Below are 22,300 nucleotides of genomic sequence, written 5' to 3' on the forward strand. Positions count from 1 at the left end.
CGACCGAGCATCTGGAATGAGAAACGATACATTTCATCAGTGCATTACCCGCAAACAGATCTATGACGTCCGGAATGCTACGTATCATAAATTTAATTTAATTGCTGTATCTGGACGCTGACTCAGAACTACAGGAGTCCTGGATGATTTTCACACAGATCTTACAGAGAGATATAAAGACAGCCAGAATGAGGTGAAGACCGTGGAAAATAATAAACACAACTGATGGTCTGACTGCTGTCTGATTTTACTGTTTAGGAATTTTTTATCCCATTGTGAGGTGTTACGAAAAACCCTTAAAGGTGCCAAAGAATGCATTGATATAATATGTTACATTTTTCTCTGCTAGAAGGTTTGTGGTTTTATTAAGTACAAAAAATATCCAGAGATAGTTTTACATGTCCACACAACCCTAGGATTTACCTTTAGATTGAAATGGTCTATTATTACCTTATCTAAAAAGGGTCATGAATAATAATGTTGAGCTCTGCTCTGATTGGCTGTTTCACGGAGCAGCTCACTCAGTAGCTCTGTGTGTGTGTAAACAGACCTTATGTTTGAGCCTGTGTCAGACAAATATAGAGATTTTAAGGAATAATGTTTGTGTTTTTTCAGTATGGACCTGTAAAACGTAACTGTAAAGTCAATAGTAGAACTTATAACATTAAACGCTAGCATATAGCATTAAAGGCAGGATAAGCAGGAATTATCTAAAAAAACTTTTTACAAATGTGTTTAAACTGTCTTTATATACCAATACATAAGTAAAATGTAAGTACTCTAAAAAAGAGAGTATAAAAATCAAGTGTCTGCAGACCTCTCACGACTGTTTTAAACACAGCTCATTTTTCAATTCACTCCACCCCCTCCCTTCTGGGTTTCTTCTAAAGCCACGCCCCCAAAACACATGAATGCGCGACGCTGACCGCCTCTGCTGGGAGCAGCATTTACCCGACGAGCGGAGAGGAAGGAGCGCGGTGCATGTAGTAACATCATGTCACAATCACATGTAATAATACACCTAACTTTATCACTATGAATATAAACAAATAGCATGGCTTTTAGTACTCACTATTAAGCTAGCATATCGATACTGGTAAAGTTTAAAATATATTTTGTTTGATTCAGTAAATGAGCTAGTTATATTTATAAGACAAAGCTAAAAACAGATTGCATTGATACAAGTTTTTTAATTACCATCAGTTACACTGTGATGAAGGTGAATTTCGTGGAAGATTCATAACATATACTGTGTTTTGCATGTAAGAGTTTCCGTGATGAAAGCATTGTTGACTTTGATGAGGACTACACTCCACAGACAATACCGCTACCGCATCATGGACTCGGGGAAAAGCCACGCGATATTTACTCTCGTTTGATTTCTTCATTTATTCCTTTTTTTGCCTTGTTTGCCTTTCCTGACTGCATATGCAGGTACTGTGAGTTCTGAAAGTTCTTTCTCTGCCGTACTTTTGCTCTTCCTAGAGTGCCTCGTGCACGTTCAAATCAATCGGGTGTGCGCATGTCTGGGCAGATCCCGTAGCAACAGGGGTGGTGCCATGGTTGCGAGAGAGAGTGATAGTCGCGCAAGCCAATCATTTGTTTTGTCCCGAATGGAGATAATTAACTGTCGTGGGAGGTCTACAGACACTCGAGTTTTATACTCTCTTTTTCAGAGTACTAACATTTTAATTATGTATTGGTATATAAAGACAGTTTAAACAAATTTGTAAAAAAGTTTTTTTGATAATTCCTGCCTATCCTGCCTTTAAGGGGAAAATTTTCATTACCGCAATGTGTCCATGACTGGATTTGGGTTTTTTGAGATGGTAATATTTATAATTAAAAAAATAAAAAAAAAATCAAAAGCTTCAGTGCATGTTATACTATAAACATTTACAGTAAAGAAACATGCGATATTTGGTGATCATTGGTAAATGTAGAGACAATAATAAGGAATATAAATGTGTCCAAGAAAATTTTTCTCATCCTCCGCAACAATTTTCAATCATTGTTTAAGCCCACAAGGAACTAACTTTTTTTTTATTGTTGGAAGGGACATCATTGACTGTGACACTCAAGATGGCTACCAGGTAAGCAGTTCTTATTTTTTTAAAATTTTGTTTGTCATAGTACCTCCACAACTTTTTAGTTCTCATTACCGAAACATGAGTTTGTAAATGCATATATTTAATGTAATATCATGTTGCGGTAATGATAATTTTTGATAATTATAATCTAAAAATGTAAATAATTTTATAGGAAATATTTTTTAAATCCTCTAAAAATGATGGTTATAGTAAATTCAGACCTTAATCTTATATGTGCAAAAAAAACATGGCTTCAAGGGCTTTTTAAAAATTCTGATGCTGGACACAGATTTCGTGAGAATCATTCAACACTTCAGTTTAACAGTAACTAAAGTAATTTGCACAGTGATGCTCGCTTGAGTCATGTGTTTACTTTTTGGCCGCACATCACAAGCTACTAGCATCTCCTTCTTGCGTACCTTTACAGCTTGGTTGCGTACCTTGCTCTTGCTCTCAGGTGTTGTTGCTGTGCGCATTAAGGATTGGAAATGCACCATCTGTCATCGCATCACTATATCATTTATATCATGAAATGACTTTTTTAATCATGTAAAAATTATACCAGTGTTATTATGGACGGTATGATATGACGGTGTGATTTTGGACCACAAATTGCATACTGTAAGGGTCAATTATTTGAAAACGAGATTTATACATCATCTAAAAGCTGAATATATTTGCTGATGTATGATTGATGTATGGTTTGTTAGGATAGGACAATATTTGAGCGAGATATAACTATTTGAACATCAGGAATATGAGTAAAATTGAGAAAATCACATTTAAAGTTGTCCAAATACATGTTTGACATATTTACGATTGGAAATGTACAAAATATTTTCATTGAACAAGATCTTTACTTAATATTCTAATGATTTTAGTGATAATTCTGACTCATATAATGTATTGTTGGCTATTACTACAAATACACCCATGCAACTTCATGCGGTCACATATACAACACTGTCATAAAATTTGCACATAAATCTTAATGCTTGTTTAAACATGCAGCTACACTATAAAAAATACTATCTATTCCTTAAAGCTATTATTAGTCTTAGCTTAACGCCTGTTTCATGCATTGAAATGTGATCTGTGAATGTAAACACACACCAAACTGGAGATGATGAATGAAAATGTCGACCCAAAACTCTAAAAGACAAAACTACTTCCTGAACTTTTCTCTCTTCATATCCCTCAATGATTGTTTTGTGGAGCCACACATGATGTTTTGTAGTGTCAATCAGAAAATGACTGAAATCTGCGATGGGACTATTGTGACAAGCCGCTTTAGTTGAGTATAGGGTCATTTATCTTTGCTGTCATATCAGAAGGCAGGTGTGATATGCTGTTCAAAACCCCCACGAGGAAAAACATTAACACTGAGCCCTTGAGCAAAGACACTGAACGCAAGGAACCTCCAAGTGTAAGCAAAGTCCCAAAGTCACTTCACTCGGCGGCCATATTTGCAATGCTTCTGAGCAAATATTTCAGTAATACAAGACCAACTCCTATCTATGTCAATCGCTTGCCAACATCAACACATTTCCAGACATCAAGTAAACCTGGCATTAACTGCACTATAGTATTATTATAACCATACATGAAAACCAAGTTACATCCTTCTGTTAAAAAAAATATAGGAGAGAGCGGGGCACAACCTTTTGCTGCGTTTGAGGCGTCAAATTCACGTCTACCGCGTGTAGTTGGACGCTTGAACATTTTGAGTGTAGTCGCTTCATTCGCGCGTGAAAGCCGCGCGTGAAATTCTAGTCATTGAGACATTCACGCGGAAATTTGCGTCATGGGAGGGGCTTCTGCGATTCCGCTCGCTTCCTGTAATCATGTCACTACTAAAGCAAGCTCCTGATTGGTTAACGCGTGGCGTTTTTCTGCCAAAGCTCAAATTTTTCAACTTTCCCGCGGTTAGATTTGGTGACTTCAAAGATGAAGAAATTTACTTTTATGCCTCCAAAACACTCTTTGTTTAATATCTTAACCAAACACATCAAAACTCTACACAAATTCAAAGGAGATCATCTTCTGACAGTAAGACAAAAAGACCAAAAGCACAGAGATTGCTCGGCCCTGTATAAATATGTAAAGTAGCCATGTTACAATTAACCTTGCGTTAGTTCACCACTACTCTATACCAACTATAATGGTAAACAGATTTAATAGAAAAATATGCTAAATTGCACTGTTAATAAGACAACCTGCTATTGACCAATCAGCATCCAGGAAAGGTAGAGAGACATACAGAACGTTTTCAGAAGCAAGATCAACAGTGAAAGTCATCCTGAAATCATACTATAAATCAAAGCAGAATATATAAGGTATAAAACCACATCTCCTAAGTTAAGGATCAAGACAGATTCAAGCTCATCCCGCAACTGTGATGAGAAAACGAGAGGACGTACCGAGAACATTTCCTGAAGGAACTTCGTCCAGTTCTTCCAGCTCACGGCCCATCAGCAGGTAAAGTTTGTCCACGGTACAGCAGGCCATGTGAGGAACGGCAGGCAACTCATCAGCCACCGAACAACCTTCCGGCAGCTAAAGGCCAAAACAACAAATATCAAAGATCAGCAACAAGACAATTCATCTTTTCTGACAGCATAAATCATTCATGGTGAACATGATGAAAACAAAGAAAGACAAAACAAATTATACATCTTTCATCTAAACATAATACTCTTTGATCTGGAACATTCAAATTCAATCCGCAATTAATCCAGATTCAATCCAAAATTGATTCAGATTCAATTCGCAATATATTCAGATCCAATCTAAAATTAACCAGATTCAACCCTAAATCCATTTGCACTTTAAACTTGATTCAATCCAGAATTATTTCAGATTTAATCTAAAATGTATCCAGATTCAATCCTAAAGTAATCCAGTTGCACTCTAAAATTGATCCAAATTTAATACAAAATGATTCCAGATTAAATCCAAAATTATATCAGATTAAATCCAAAAATGAATCAGATTCAATAAAACAATATATTTAAACAACAATTCATTAAGATTCACTTAAAATTAATCCAGATTCATTCGGAAATTATTCCAGATTCAAACCAAAATTATTTTAGATTTAATCAAAAATTGATTCAAATTCAATCCAAAATAATTCCAGATTCAATCCAAAATTAATCCAGTTCAATCAAAAAGTAATCCAGTTGCACTCTAAAATGGATCCAGATTCAATACAATATTATTCCAGATTTCATCCAAAATTATTTCAGAATTCATCCAAAATTAATACAGAATCTATCCAAAATTGATCCAGATTCACTTAAAATTAATCCAGATTAACTTGAAATTAATCCATATTCACTTAAAATTAATCCATATTCACTTAAAATTAATCCAGATTCAATCTAAAATTAATCTATTTGCACTTTAAACAGATTAAATACAAAATTATTCCAGATTTAATCCAAAATTATTTCAGAATTAATCCAAAATTATTTCAGAATTCATCCAAAATTAATACAGAATCTATCCAAAATTGATCCAGATTCACTTAAAATTAATCCAGATTAACTTGAAATTAATCCATATTCACTTAAAATTAATCCATATTCACTTAAAATTAATCCAGATTCAATCTAAAATTAATCTATTTGCACTTTAAACAGATTCAATACAAAATTATTCCAGATTTAATCCAAAATTATTTCAGAATTAATCCAAAATGAATACAGAATCTATCCAAAATTGATCCAGATTCACTTAAAATTAATCCAGATTAACTTGAAATTAATCCAGATTAACTTGAAATTAATCCAGATTAATTTGAAATTAATCCAGATTCACTTCAAATTAATCCAGATTCAATCTAAAATGGATCCAGGTTATATCCAAAATTGACCCATTTGCACTTTAAACTTTATCCAGATTCAATACAAAATTATTCCAGATTTAATCCAAAATTATTTCAGAATTAATCCAAAATGAATACAGAATCTATCCAAAATTGATCCAGATTCACTTAAAATTAATCCAGATTAACTTGAAATTAATCCAGATTCACTTCAAATTAATCCAGATTCAATCTAAAATGGATCCAGGTTATATCCAAAATTGATCCAGATTCACTTGAAATTAATCCAGATTCACTTGAAATTAATCCAGATTCAATCTAAAATTAATCAATTTGTACTTTAAACTTGATACAGATTCAATCCAAAATTATTTCAGATTGAATCCAAAATTATTTCAGAATTAATCCAAAATTAATACAGATTCACTTGAAATTAATCCAGATTCCTTAAATTAATCCAGATTCACTTAAATTAATCCAGATTCACTTAAATTAATCCAGATTCACTTAAAATTAATCCAGATTCACTTGAAATTATAATCCAGGTTCTATCCAAAATTGATCCAGGTTCTATCCAAAATTGATCCAGGTTCTATCCAAAATTGATCCAGGTTCTACCCAAAATTGATCCAGATTCACTTAAAATTAATCCAGACTCACAAGAAATTATTCCAGGTTCAATCTAAAATTGATTCACTTAAAATTAATTCAGATTCACTTATAATTAATTCAGATTCACTTCAAATTAATCCAGATTCAATCTAAAATGGATCCAGGTTATATCCAAAATTGATCCAGATTCACTTGAAATTAATCCAGATTCACTTGAAATTAATCCAGATTCACTTGAAATTAATCCAGATTCACTTGAAATTAATCCAGATTAATTTAAAATTAATCCAGATTCACTTAAAATAAATCCAGATTCAATCTAAAATTAATCCATTTGCACTTTAAACTTGATACAGATTCAATACAAAATTATTTCAGATTTACTCCAAAATTATTTCAGAATTAATCCAGATTCAATCTAAAATGGATCCAGGTTATATCCAAAATTGATCCAGATTCACTTGAAATTAATCCAGATTCGTTAAATTAATCCAGATTTACTTAAATTAATCCAGATTCACTTGAAATTAATCCAGATTCACTTAAAATTAATCCAGATTCACTTGAAATTAATCCAGGTTCTATCCAAAATTTATCCAGGTTCTATCCAAAATTGATCCAATTCAGAATTATTCCAGGTTCAATCTAAAATTGATTCACTTAAAATTAATCCAGATTCACTTATAATTAATTCAGATTCACTTAAAATTAATCCAGATTCAATCTAAAATGGATCCAGATTCTATCCAAAAAATTTCCAGATTGAATTCAAAAGTAATTCAGTTGCACTTCAAAATTAATCCAGATTCAATCTAAAATTGATCCAGATTCAATGCAAAAATTATTCCAGATTTAATCTAAAATTGATCCAGATTCAATGCAAAAATTATTCCAGATTTAATCTAAAATTAATCCAGATTCTATCAAAAAAAAATCCAGATTTAATCCAACAGTAATTCTGTTGCACTCCAAAATTAATCCAGATTCAATCCAAAATTGATCCAGATTCACTTTAAATTAACCTAGATTCAATTAAAATTAATCCAGATTCAATCTAAAATCGATCCAGATTCAATCTAAAATTGATTCAGATTAAATCTAAAATTAATCCAGATTCAATCTAAAATTAATCCATTTGCACTTTAAACTTGATACAGATTCAATACAAAATTATTTCAGATTTACTCCAAAATTATTTCAGAATTAATCCAGATTCAATCTAAAATGGATCCAGGTTATATCCAAAATTGATCCAGATTCACTTGAAATTAATCCAGATTCCTTAAATTAATCCAGATTCACTTAAATTAATCCAGATTCACTTAAAATTAATCCAGATTCACTTGAAATTACTCCAGGTTCTATCCAAAATTTATCCAGGTTCTATCCAAAATTGATCCAATTCAGAATTATTCCAGGTTCAATCTAAAATTTATTCACTTAAAATTAATCCAGATTCACTTATAATTAATTCAGATTCACTTAAAATTAATCCAGATTCAATCTAAAATGGATCCAGATTCTATCCAAAAAATTTCCAGATTGAATTCAAAAGTAATTCAGTTGCACTCCAAAATTAATCCAGATTCAATCTAAAATTGATCCAGATTCAATGCAAAAATTATTCCAGATTTAATCTAAAATTGATCCAGATTCAATGCAAAAATTATTCCAGATTTAATCTAAAATTAATCCAGATTCTATCAAAAAAAATCCAGATTTAATCCAACAGTAATTCTGTTGCACTCCAAAATTAATCCAGATTCAATCCAAAATTGATCCAGATTCACTTTAAATTAATCTAGATTCAATTAAAATTAATCCAGATTCAATCTAAAATCGATCCAGATTAAATGTTAAATTATTCCAGATTCAATCTAAAATTGATTCAGATTCAATCTAAAATTGATTCAGATTCAATCCAAAATTGAACCAGATTTTAATTTGTGTTCACCAGAGAACTGTGTTGTTGTTTGTGAGGGAAATTTAAGCTTGTTCAGCTTCCCAAATAACCCAGCATTATGGAAATAATGGATATAGTTTGCTTATCCGGGTAGCAACAGACTGTGCGTGTGTGTTTGTTTAACTCTGGAATTCGTTGAAACTGCATCAAATGTCTATGTTTGTTGGCGCTCGTCGAGTAGTGCATAGGGAATCATAAATTGTAAATTGTAATGTTTTGTGTGTGTTGTTGCTCGTGACTCGCTCCGCCCACAGTACACCTCCAGAGGCTAGTAAAGGTACAGTTGATCTGTCTTTTATCAATCTGATAAAACTAAAGACTCTTTGGAGATATAAAGGATGCAATACTACTCTACAGGTACTCAGGATTAACATGAGCTTTAAGAGAATAGCGGCATCCACACCACAATGAAGATATAGAGGAACAACATCATTAAGATCACTTTGGGAGCAATTTCATTTAATTTCTGAACAATAAATCACTGACAGACAATAAAATAAATCCATTCAAATTTGCACATTTGTAACTATAAACTGCAGTCTGCAAGCCTAGAAGAAACAAACATTATCATTCATTGGTTGGACGCTAATATAGTTAGCGTTTTAGTTATCGCAATTGGTGTGAATGGGCCTCAATCCAAATCCATCCTGCAATAAAATTCTAATTAAATCCAATCAAATCGCTTTAATAGTTTAATAAATCCTGAACACAATGATTTTTTGACTATTTTTGTCTTCGCCTTGCATAAAAAATCAAGTCACCTTTTTGCGAGTCGCAGATTGTCCCGCTAAATTGAAATGTTCTTAAAGAGCTATAAAGGCTTTATGCAGATTAGCCCGAGTTTTCAATGAGTCTTTTAATAGTATGAAGGTAATGGTGTAATAATTAGCTTCAGACAGCTTCAAACACGAGGAAATTAATTGGAAATGAACCCGAACAAGGCACTTGGTTTTCCAGAGTTCAAGTTCATCAGGGTAAAGGATTATTAATTGTGTGATTATTCCATTAATTCTCGGATAATGACTGTGAGAGCTGTGATGGTGTATGAAATCAAAAGGCTGGAGACAATGAAATTGTCTGCAGTTGTGAAGTCGGAGACGGATGCTTACCGTTCTCAGCGCCAGCGACGGGTCGTATTTGGGTCCGAGCACAAAAACCCTTTGACCTTTTCTGACGACTCCGCTGTAGACCCTAGCGAATGCCACAAAATGCTCTTTGCTTTCATCCTCGACCGCAGCTTTGACAGAAAGAGCCTCCGCCTGCGCACACAGAGTATCTGCAAATAGTGCATACTATTAATGACTGTAAAGGCAGGAAATAAAGAATAGAATAGAAGTCTAAATAAAACATAGCTCATTTTAATAAAATGTACTGTAGTTTTTAATAGCCATTTATTGAAACCATAACCTTTTAATAAACTGTTTTTCTTTCGTTGTGAATAACTATCAATGTCCAAAGCACTTTCACAAGTAATTTTCTTATCATCGCCTACCAAGAAAAATATAGCACTTTAACACTATTCATGCATTTCTATACAATGTTGCTCATTCTGCCAATCTCTAATTACCACAGTTAAGGGGCGTTATTATTAGGCACAACGTCAACAAATGTGTTATACATAAAATGTCTTTTTATAAAACGTTTTCCAGAAATACATTCTAATAAAATATATACATTTAATGCAGTGCAAAAAAGTAAGTTAAAATATTTATTTAGTAGATAAAAAAAATAAATAAACAAAGATATTGCAAAAACTTGCAAAAAAAGAAATTGCACTTAAATGTTTAAGTTTAAACAATTTAAATTAAAGGTGGGGTGCATAATTTTTAGGGATGTAACGATTTAACTGTGTGTCCCATTAAAAAAAATCGATTCTGAATCGCAAGGCTGCGATTCTTTGTTTCATGCACAGCTTGTGCCTGTACTACGGCATTTGGTCAGTAGGAAGTCCTTATCAGTCTAAAATCATAACGCGTCGGAGTCGTTAATAACGTGCATTTAAAAAAGCAACACTCGTTAAACAAAATAATTTAAAATATTCTTTATTACCATGAAAATACCTGAAACAATTTGAAGAACAGTGATATAAATATTCCTGTAGACATTTCCTGGAATAGCATTCGTAATGCTACTTCTTCTGTGGCACAAAGGGAGTTTCTGCACGGGAGCGCCCCCTGGCGTTCGGATGTGCCTGGATTTCACCGTAATTCTTTCAAATTCATTTAGTGACAAAACGCGCATTTGCACGGTTAATCGTTACACCCCTAATGATTTTTGCAAAACACTTTGGAAAAGAGATTCAGGCCAACTATCAAAAAACACTTGTTGTCAATTAGCAGTAAAGGGCATGTCTACTAACCGTCATTTATATAACAAGCAAAAAACAACACGTAGTTTACCTAGGAAACCAAAACATTTGTTATTTTCGACGAGGCATTTGTTCAAGAGGCATTTGTTCAAACTGAAACCGAAAGTAAAGGTAGGACCACGTGCGTCCGATGAAACCGTATATATTATGGCAGAATAAAAAAGCTTGTGTTAATACGTTTTCATTATGAATTTATACGAATGTCATAATTTTTTTAATGCAATGTAAACTTTATATTAAACATAACGAGAGCATTCATCTTGTAAACGTTTTTGAATATTTATGATCATGTGCTGAATGCTGGCTGAACATAGACGACCTTAAAGGAATATTCCATTTTCTTAAAAGAAAAATCCAGATATTTACTCACCACCATGTCATCCAAAATGTTGATGTCTTTCTTTGTGCAGTCGAGAAGGAATTATGTTTTTGAGGAAAACATTGCAGGAGTTTTATCATTTTAATGGACTTTAATAGAGCCCAATTTAATACTTAACACTTAAAGGGACACAAGGCAGCATTTTTATGTTAATAAATCATCTTCGTAAGTCGGTATATGGTTAAATGACTCATTACATGACGAATGAAGACTCTCTCGCCCGCCCCTACCGTCTGTAGGAAGAATACCCCACTTGCAAGTTCACTGTATCCGACCCAGTGTCCTTCAGTCTCGTATAGTCTCAGATATAGAACGCATTTACTCCCAGACACTAGGGGGAGCTAGTAGAGAAATAATACTCAGACTTGCCTTGTGTGCCTTTAACAGTTTTTTCAACGGAGTTTCAAAGGTCTATAAACGATCCCAAACGAGGCATTAGGGTCTTATCTAGTGAAATGATTGTCATTTTTGACAAGAAAAATAAAAAATATTCTCTTTTAAACCAAAACATTTCGTATAGGTCCGGTACATTGCAACCTAACGTAAATGCGTGGTGACGTAGGGATGGTCACGTGTTACATATATAAAACGCACATTTGGGGACCATTGTAAACAATAAACTGACACAAAGACATTAATTAGTATCAGTTGACATACAACAACATCGGTACGGTCCTCTTTCAACACATTTGTAAACACTGGGGCGGAGTTTCGTGTTCGTCCTCTGTGACCTCTTGATGTCATGACGTATTTCGTGGGGTCACGCTGACGCATCACGACCGGATTTGGATGAGAAGTTGTGGTTTAAAAGATATATTTTTTATTTTTCTTGTCAAAAATGACAATCGTTTCGCTAGATAAGACCCTTATGCCTCGTTTGGGATCGTTTATAGTCATTTGAAACTCAGTTGAAAAAAACTGTTAAGTATTAAATGTTGGGCTCTATTAAAGTCCATTAAAATGATAAAATTCCTGCAATGTTTTCCTCAAAAAACATAATTTCTTCTCTACTGAACAAAGAAAGAGATAAACATTTTGGATGACATGGTGGTGAGTAAATTATCTGGATTTTTCTTTTAAGAAAATTGAATATTCCTTTAACTCCACCGTAAGTTTATGTAATATCAAATATCAAACGGTTCGTGTTCTCTATCATTAAAAACGATCACAGCAAACAGCACGTGCAGGGTTTATGTACTGCTTGTCAATGACGACTCACAAACATGCGCGGGGTATGTGTGCTTGTCAATGACTGCCATTAAATCTGTGGGTGCGGATATATATATAAATATATATATAAAAGTTAAAAATAGAGGTAAAAAATTTGGCCCGCATCATATTCCCATTTTTATATCACATTTTTATAATGACCATATTTATGTTTTATTGCATTTCTATGATACTCACGATACTCACATCCACAATAAAACCATTACAATAGAAAAACTATAGGGGAACTATACTCTGCACCACGCAAACACATCCTATCTGCTTTCGCTCACACATACACACAACAGCACTGACTGTGTTCTTGCCTGTGACACTGTTGGTGTCAGGGGTTGATGGGATTGAAGCCCCTCCATCATCAGGTGACCCTGGGGTTTCTGCACTTTGATTGGTCGTTTGTCTCTCAACGTGCCGCTGCCTGGCCAGTTCCCTTCGCTGGGCGATCTCTTCCTGAGTCAACGGCCTGTGGGTACAAAAACAACACAAATACACAGTTATGTTCCTCCGAAAATCAGAACTTGACAGTTAGAGATACTATGGAGGGTTACAGTTAATGTGTAAATGTGTGATATACTGACTTGCATGTGTATTTAATCAATTGAACCCCTCATGTTGCAAACACCACACTTCACCATTTGAACTACAGGAAAAGTCATTCAATATCTGATTTTGTAGTATAAATCTCAAATTGCATAAAGTCAGCCTGTTTCAAAAGAAATCAGGAACCGCTGTCAAAAAGTGGTTCAACTGACAACTGCGCCACAGCTTTCCACTGTAAAAACAAACCCGAAGAAAACGGCAATAATTTGCTTCTGCGCTCCTAACCAGTAGATCCAACACGAGATTTGAACCGCATCTGCCTCCAAATGGCCACCACATCAATTTAAGACCCATTCCTAAGCGAAGTGAAGGCTCCTTCTGAGGAGACGACAGAAAACGTTGGTTATAGACTATAAACAAATCATAAAAAGAGTTGTGACTGCCTCCAAAAGATCACAACTGCTTTAAAGCTAAACATAGCTACACATCTGTGGTCGTATGGCACGTTCGCTCTGATTGGTTGAAAACAGTAAGCAGCACATTGACTATGAAGTTCCTCACGACTTTCGATTTTATTTTGACTATTTAGTAATTTAATTACTAATCAACTTTTTGGCTCAATATTGCGTGAAGTTAGACAAGAACTCTTATTGTCTATTCACATCCAAGCATCCAAGTTATGAAGGACAAAAAATGAAGTTCATATAAATAAATAAATGAATAAATAAAATTAATGTAGAAATAAATAAATACATAAATTCAGAAAAAAAATAAGTAATTAATTCATGCAGGAATAAATAAGTGTAGAAATACATAAAGAAATTAATGCAGAAATAAATAAGTAAAAATTAAATGCTGAAATAAATAAATGTAGAAATACAGAAATAAATAAATACATGAACTCAAAAATAAATAAGTAATTAATTCATGCAGAAATAAATAAGTGTAGAAATACATAAAGAAATGAATACATAAATGCAGAAATAAATAAGTAAAAATTAAATGCTGAAATAAATAAATGTAGAAATACAGAAATAAATAAATACATGAACTCAAAAATAAATAAGTAATTAATTCATGCTGAAATAAAGAAGTGTAGAAATACATAAAGAAATGAATACATAAATGCAGAAATAAATAAGTAATAATTAAATGCTGAAATAAATAAATGTAGAAATACAGAAATAAATAAATGAATTAATACCTAAATGCAGAACTAAATAGTACGTTTATATGTATATGCATTTATGGTAAAACTGTTGCATGCTTCCGCTTTGCTCATGCATGCTGTATAAATGCTAACAGAGTGCTAAAAAATATGCGCAGCTCAGACGGTGCTCAGGCATGCGGTTTAAAACCATTCCATTAGCAACTGATATTGATCAAGCATGTGATAGTTATATTGGTGGTGCACAGCCAGGCACAAAGCTGTGCTGCATGCGCTCCAAACGCAGTCTGTGTGAAAGCACAATGGGCAGCAAACGCTCTCCGGACGAGGCAACTCTAAACGCTTTGCTCGAAGTGGCATGTGCGACAAACCTGCTCCGGAAGAGGCAACGCTAAATGCGTCGCTGATGCGTGCGGAGCCCACAGCAATCAGCAGCAATAGTTCTTAAAAAGTCCGTCATATGTAAGGACTATATGTATGTAGCCGCAGTAGTGGAGCCACAATAATTCACTTTAACCAATCCTGCATTGAGAGAGGTGGGGACCGCCTACCTTATTAACATACTGCACAGAAATAAACAAATAAGTAAATAAATGTAATAAAATTAAAATGTTATATTTTTGAAAAAACAATAGATTTATGTATGTCTGCATTTAATTAATTATTTCTTTCTGCATTTATGTATTTATTTATTTATGTATTTCTATATTTAAAATGTATTTATTTATTTATATATTTATGTATTTCATCATTTATTTATTTCTGCAATAATGCTGTCAAGATTTTAAATGGTAATGATTGATGTGTACTTCGTTTTTTTTTATTCTCCTTTCTTATTGTATTTTATGTGTTATGTGTTGTTGTATTGATGTATGTGAAGCCAGAGACAAATTTCCACTACGTGGACCATAAAGTAAAGTAAGGTAAAAGTAATGTATTTATTTATTTATGTATTTCTATATTTAATAAGCAGGCTAAAGCATGCAGATCAATCTAGATTGGGTGCTCAACAAAAAAACCCGTAATAGTGTAGCAATGCAAAGTCGGCAACACCAAAGCTCCAAAAGTATCAAAAATATTTGTTATTTAAAACTATTTATTATTTAAAATACCTTGACGCCATGCACTAGTTTTAAATAATAAATATTTTTGATACTTTTGGAGTTTTGGTGTTGTCGACTTTGCATTGCTACACTGTATTAACAATTTATTTATTAATGTATGTATTTATTAATTTCTGCATTAATGTATTTATTTATTTCTGTATTTCGATATTTACAATTTAATTATTAATTTCTGTATTTTTTAATTAATTTATTTCTGTATTTCTACATTTATTTATTTCTGCATTTAATTAATGAATTATTTATTTCTGCATTAATGTATTTATATATGTCTGTACTTCTATACTTACAATGTATTTATTCATTTATGCATGTATGTATTTATTCATTTATTTATTTATTTACACTTTATATACACTCCATACCAAATCAGTGTCCCGAAAAATCACAAGGCTGTTTTGGAGCGACCCCAGGCCTGGGCTAATTCAACTTTACATCCGCGAATCACACTGAGACTAGGAGAGCTATAACTGAACCGCTTGTAAATATACTCACGACTTTAGAGCTGTAAACAAAGCTAGTTATGACGATGTGAGTGAAAATCGGCATGAAATGTTAATCATACCTCTACGAAGCACAAATGACATAAAAATAGGATATAGTCCAGAGAAAAACCTCAAGTCCTCCTCTTACTTTATTATATTTTGATCATGCAGCAGTTGCGCAATAAAGCATAAATACTCAGGTCAGTGTTTTCCCCACGTTTACTTTTCCTCCACAAGGGCTTCAATCATGTCATGGACTTCGAGTGTTTCATTTCAGACCTGCTCAGAATCAACTGTGTTTTCCTTTTCACAAGTCTGAATGTGACGCTTATTGACAATAATGGAAACAGCGTGAAGCTCTTTTACAAGCTCGGCCGCTTTTGCCTTTAGCCGAGGTCTTTAAAAACCATGATTGTTTTTAAATAGTCCAGAAGACAAAGAATATCAATTACGGATGAATGGAAATATAAATGGCCTCTAAATCTGAAATTGTGAAACCCGTATGGAAATCTATTTGTAAAAGACATCTGGTCAGTTTTTACCACACGAGACATTAAACTCCAGATGTTTTCCACAATTGACTCCGGCTACAATGGAGATCTGACACAAATGTAATTAAGTTGTTAATTATACGGTAATAAATATTTTTAAAGCAATAATGCAATCCGTAATGTTGCCTCTCTATCGCCATCTCTGTTTAAAACATGAAATTGCATGGTCGTTTACGTAATTTTCTTTCACGCTTGCTTAAAACCAACTCAAATAACCCACAAAATCGGACCCAATCTGACCCAAGTTTATGTATACACATATTAACATTTATTTATTTTCAATTTTATGCGAAGCATAATGTTACATTAATATCTTTTGACAAAACAAAGCTTTTTACAAATTTGTATAGAAATTTTAATATTCTTTTTTTATATAATTATAATGCATATATAAATAGAATAGAAAAGAATAGAGCCATATTTTGTGCACCGAGAAGCCAAACCAATTTTCTGCCTACCAACTGCCTTGTGCCATTAATAAAAACCCCTGGCACCAGCAGCCAATCAGGAGAGTCAACATGTGAACGCTGCATGTGTAAGAGCGACTGACAACACTCCCACACACCAAATCTCTCTCTCACACAAACACACACACACACACAATGACCCACATTGATCATTGCTATGGTAACCACAAAGGTACAGGAATGCATTGGTGTTTTGTAGGTTTCTTGAAGAAGTTCATTTAATGAGTGCAAAATATCTGACGTAATCCCTTCTTGTACTGACACATTCTGAAAAATGAATTTTACCAAACAAAAATGTATTTTTTGAGTTAAAATGTTGTACATAAATGTCTTCTTGTGCCACTACACAGTAAAAACAACAACACTTTGTGGCATATTAATATTTTACTTTTTTATATATTTTTTAACATTTATTTTTAAAAATGCTGTAAATCTAACCTTAACAAGGCATCCAGATATTAAAAGCCCCATGAATTCAAAATCTAGTGCTTTGGCTTGTAGTATAAATATTATAACCTCAAGGATATCTATAAACTCAAAAATTGACAAAAGTCACATTTAAAACATGTAAGCATTGAAAACTATTTTAACGATCTAAGCGCATTTTCTAAAGCGCACGGTCTAAATGGGCATGTCCGATACCACTTTTGCTAATTTAACGACGGGAAAAATGGTTTGTGCGCCGAGCGCACGGTCGAAAAGGGTTGCTCATATTTTCCTAATCACTAATGGGTGTGATTTCGGCGTAACGTGCTATAAACCAATGAGAGTCTCAGCTCTCATCACCTTTAAAAGCCAGTTTCGCTGGCGCTATGTCTAATCCCTATTTAGATGACGGACTTTGTAAACTGAAAAACTAAGCGGAGGAAGAAAATCCCCAGTTTAAGAATAATGTTTAAAAAATTGTGTTGTTTTTATTTTTATTGAAAATGTTAATATTTTTGATTAAAACTTTTAAAAGCCGTTTTCTTTCAGTCATAGAAGTAAAAATAGCAGGCTTTTAATTGCTGTAAATGTAGGCTATATTGATATCATACATAATCATTTTAATCTCTTAAAATAATTTGCAAATATGCAAGAAAAGGTTTGTACTCTAAAAATAACAAAAAACATATTGCGCCATTGACTTTAGACTAGGTTTTTGTTGGTCAATGGCGTAGTCTATTTTAGTTGCCTCAAAATAGCAACGCGGCAACAATGCACCTGAACACACCTCGTTTTCAGACCAGAACGCCCATGGGCGCAAAAGGAGGCGCAAATGCATTTGCTATTTAAACAACGCGACGCTAAACGTGAAAATTATAATTACGCAGGGTGGAAACTAGCAAAATACATTTGCGTCGCACCTTGCGCTGCATTGCGCCGGGTATATGATAGAGCCTTTAAAGTTTCTCACTTGCCCCAATACACCTCAACAACTTTTAACATATGCCCCGCCCCAACTTCCTGTTTCAGCATAAATTACGTCATTGAACAAATCTGTGCATTTCAAGGCATATTCACAACGGGCGCAACGTCTCTGAACAGATTCACGCCCACTTTTAGGGGAAAACAAACCGGCATACGATAAACCGGCATACGAGGAAGTGGTTTACTTTTCACAGCACAGACAGGCTAAACATTATTGAGCAATATTATGTTAGGAATAATTGATGACGGGAATTATAAGAAAATAATGCATTATTTCAAATAATTAAAAGGACCGAAGTCAACTATTCCTCTTATACCACGGTTATGACAAACATTGCTCTGGTGCCTATTTTTTAAACATTTGACAAGTTAAGTTATCAAAAAATAATGCATACCCACGTAACATTTCTCAACCAATCAGAATACAGAATTCAACAGACCCGTGGTATAACTCAATAATAATGCATTGCATGACATCTTAAGCTTGATTAGAAAGCAGGACACTTTAACATACGCTTTAAGTTATGTAAGCTTCAATATTTACATGATCATCATGTTATTTTAGATAGATAACTGCTGGGCTGTCTTAGTGTCTGTTATAAACTAGCCCAGGCTACCTGCCATCATTATCTATATCTTGTTGTTATAGAAATGAATCACGAATGATGCTATTGAAAGCTAAAGGCTAGTTGTATGGCTGGACAGAAAAGTGTAGACATACTGTATAAATAGAAAGATGTTTACTTTCAAATACGAAGTGAAATCATTTACTGGCTTCTCTGTTGACTCGATGAGGTACGAGTAGATGACACCTCTGGCCGCTGGGTAGGGTTGTTACACCAATTTGATGCTGGTTGAATGAAGGGACATGTTTTTAAATTGACCAAATTAAGTTTGTGGATGTATCTTTCACACTCTATGGCAGCCAGGGTGGATATATAATTATTTGACATGTTCAATCTGAGTGATTTCTTAAGGAAGCTGTGTGCGGACATTGCTTTGTGCCGCTTTTGTGTACCCGGATGTGCCAGTAGTACATAATAGTTTACCCAAAAATAAACCTCCGGTCCTCATTTACATAAAGGATTAGTCAATTTTCTCAAAAAATAATCTGGGTTATTTACTCATCCACCACGCCATCCAAACCGTTGATACCCTTATCTGGTCAGTCGAAAGGAAATTATGCTTTTTGAGGAAAACATTCCAGGATTTTTCTCATTTCAATGGACCCCAACACTTAACAGTTTTAATGCAGTTTAAAATCCCAGTTTCAAAGGACTCCAAACAATCCCAAACGAGGCACAAGGCCCCCATCTAGCGAAACGATTGTCATTTTTGGCAAGAAAAATTTTTTTTTCTTGCCACAATCGAAAATTTGCGGACCACTGACACAAAGACATTAACTCATTCACCGCCATTGACGAGTTATCTCGTCAATTATGAGTTAATATTTAACTAATAAATATGCCTTTCTGGACGAATTTCAAAGTGCCGCTAATACCGCTTTTATCCACTGGATGGCGCCAAACCGAATTTATCAAAAACGGAAGTTAAAAAGATTTAATGATTTATTTTAACTGCCTTTATGTTTGATAGTCATTCTGAGTCTGATCTCTAATATAAATTCCTTAACAAAAACGCAATTTTTTAAGCTTTTTGCTCAAAATGTTGTATTTTTGAAGAGAAAATATCCATATTTCAGTGGTTAAATTAAGTGGAAAAAGTAAATATATAATGAAACGTTTTTTCCCCATTTTGTTTGTTTGTTTATTTGTTTATTGTTTGTTTGAATGCAGAGGGTATGTTCTTTAATGTGATATAATTTGTATGTTTATATATTTATAGTAGATAATGTTTCCTGCAAGGAATTTTGTGAAACTTTTGTTAAAATCACAAAAATGCCGGTGGGCAACTTTTTTCAAAAAGGCTGGCGGTAAATGAGTTAATTAGTAACATTCGACATACAACAACGTCGGAACGGCCCTCTTTGTCCACACTTGTAAACACTGGGGCGTAGTTTTAATACGTCATCCGTGACCTCTTGACGTCATGACGTATCGCGTGAGGTCGTGCTGGCGGGTCACAGGACAGGAGGAAGACGAGGGGTTGTGGTTTAAAAGTGCATATTTTTTATTTTTATTGCTAGATAAGACCCTTATGCCTCGTTTGAAATTGTTTACAGTCCTTTGAAACTGCAATATTAAACTGCATTAAAACTGTTAAGTGTTGGGGTCCATTAAAGTCCATTAAAATAATAAAAATCCTGGAATGCTTTCCTTTAAAAAACATAATTTCTTCTGGACTGAACAAAGAAAGACATCAAAATTTTGAATGACATGGTGGTGAATAAATTATCAGCTTTTTTTTAGAAAGTGGACTAATCCTTTAACCTCAAGTTGTTCCAAACCTACAGAAATTCCTTTGTTGAGCTGAACATCAATTGAGCTATTTAAAAAAAAATTTAATAACTAAACAGATCTGGGGCACCATTCACTTCCATGGTATTATTTTTTCCAACAATGAAAATCAATGGTGCCCCAGATCTGCTTGGTTACAAGGATCTTTCAAAATATATACCTGTGTGAAATGTATAAAAGTAAAAGTAAGCGACAGAATATTCTTTTTTTTTTGAGTAACAGGTCATATTTACAGACACCCATTTAGCGGACACGTAACATAACACAACAATACATTTAATATATTAATCTTTTTGGGTAAACCAATTTTTTCTCAAGTAAAGGCCAAAATGGTGGCATGTGCTTTACAAAAAGTTACTCAACATAAAAAAATCTAATAAATCACAATGAGCATTGTGTTCTTTTCTTAAGGTCTCCCGAAAGCACAAGATATTTGGGTTGGTTTAAATAATGATGATACGAAGAAACTGGAACATTGCTTTTAAAATGTGGGTCACAGCCATCACAACTTCATAAGATGAAAACTGATCTTGGCCTAACATGAGATTTATGTCCATGTACCCAGTTTCCTTTACGTCTACGGTCTTAGTTTTATCTCTTCACCGCCAGGGGTCAAGGGTCATTTTTATGTGGGAGTGTCAACATGCATTCAATAGTATCACGTTGTCTCTCGTACATATCACTAATGTGAACAATTTAGATATAAAAAATAGAAAAAAATCAAGCTCAGGGCATAGCCTGCAAAACATGATGTCATCGTTTATAGTCTTATAGACAAACTATAGAGAGTTCTCCCCGCACTGCCGTTTAGTAATTCCTAAAAAGACATTTACTTCTTGAATCTTGAAATTTTGTCCCTGAACCAAACAAATGTCATTTGCGCAACGACTAAACAAAACTACATAATATAATGCATAATTCATGCTTCTTTGCATAATTTCACCCGCATTAACTGCTTGTCACACATCACACAACACATATTTCATTCACTTTGCTACTACCGAAGGATATATAACCCAAGTAAAAATCTTGGCTGGAAATATAAACAGTAAACGACTTGAACAGATGGCAGAAGCTTTGACGATGGAAAGCAGCCGATAATACGAAATAATCCAAGTTTATGCCACATTATTCTGGATATATTTGAAAACAGTGTTTTGTTTCGACTCCTCGCGCATTAAAGTACTCTTTTATCCTAGCAGAGATGGACCTCGTGGATACTGGGATGCGAGACGATTTTTGGAAGAAGTTCGAACAATAACAAGTGATATTGAATTGAATGCTATTAATACCGAGTGTGTTTGACGTTCTCAAACAGCTTGTGTCTTCGCACACATCTGTGCAATGCATTACACAGACATTGAAAAACGAACCCAACATGTCAAGGGAGCAGATAGGTTTGAATTATCCATAATTCAGATGCACATCATTATACCGTCTGTCGATAAAGCAAGTCCTTGTTTTGAAATATAGTTTGTGAGTCAGTATTGCATTGATCAGCACTGACACACATGACTTTTTTCTATACAGTGGTCATATTGTTCAAATAGGTAGCATTAATTAAACTTTTTCAATTAAAAATTTATTACAATGATATTATGTAGTGATTATAATATGCATTCTCCATGCATTTTAGTGTCCAGGATTTTACATTTACACTTTTTGCAGAT

At 33.7% G+C, this 22,300-nt stretch overlaps 1 protein-coding gene across 2 annotated transcripts in view; it reads right to left on the minus strand.

Annotated features, from left to right (window-relative positions):
• Positions 1–22,300, minus strand: part of efl1 (elongation factor like GTPase 1) — a 160,330-nt gene that overhangs the window by 101,395 nt on the left and 36,635 nt on the right. For both annotated transcript variants that reach the window (XM_073859644.1, XM_073859645.1), the window contains exons 13-15: positions 12,777–12,931; positions 9,604–9,770; positions 4,511–4,646 (exon numbers count right to left, since the gene is read on the minus strand). In XM_073859644.1, the coding sequence (XP_073715745.1) occupies positions 4,511–4,646; positions 9,604–9,770; positions 12,777–12,931 (458 nt within the window). The remainder of the gene's footprint in view (positions 1–4,510; positions 4,647–9,603; positions 9,771–12,776; positions 12,932–22,300) is intronic.

This window comes from Misgurnus anguillicaudatus, chromosome 21, assembly GCF_027580225.2.
Source record: "Misgurnus anguillicaudatus chromosome 21, ASM2758022v2, whole genome shotgun sequence".
NCBI lineage: Eukaryota > Metazoa > Chordata > Actinopteri > Cypriniformes > Cobitidae > Misgurnus > Misgurnus anguillicaudatus.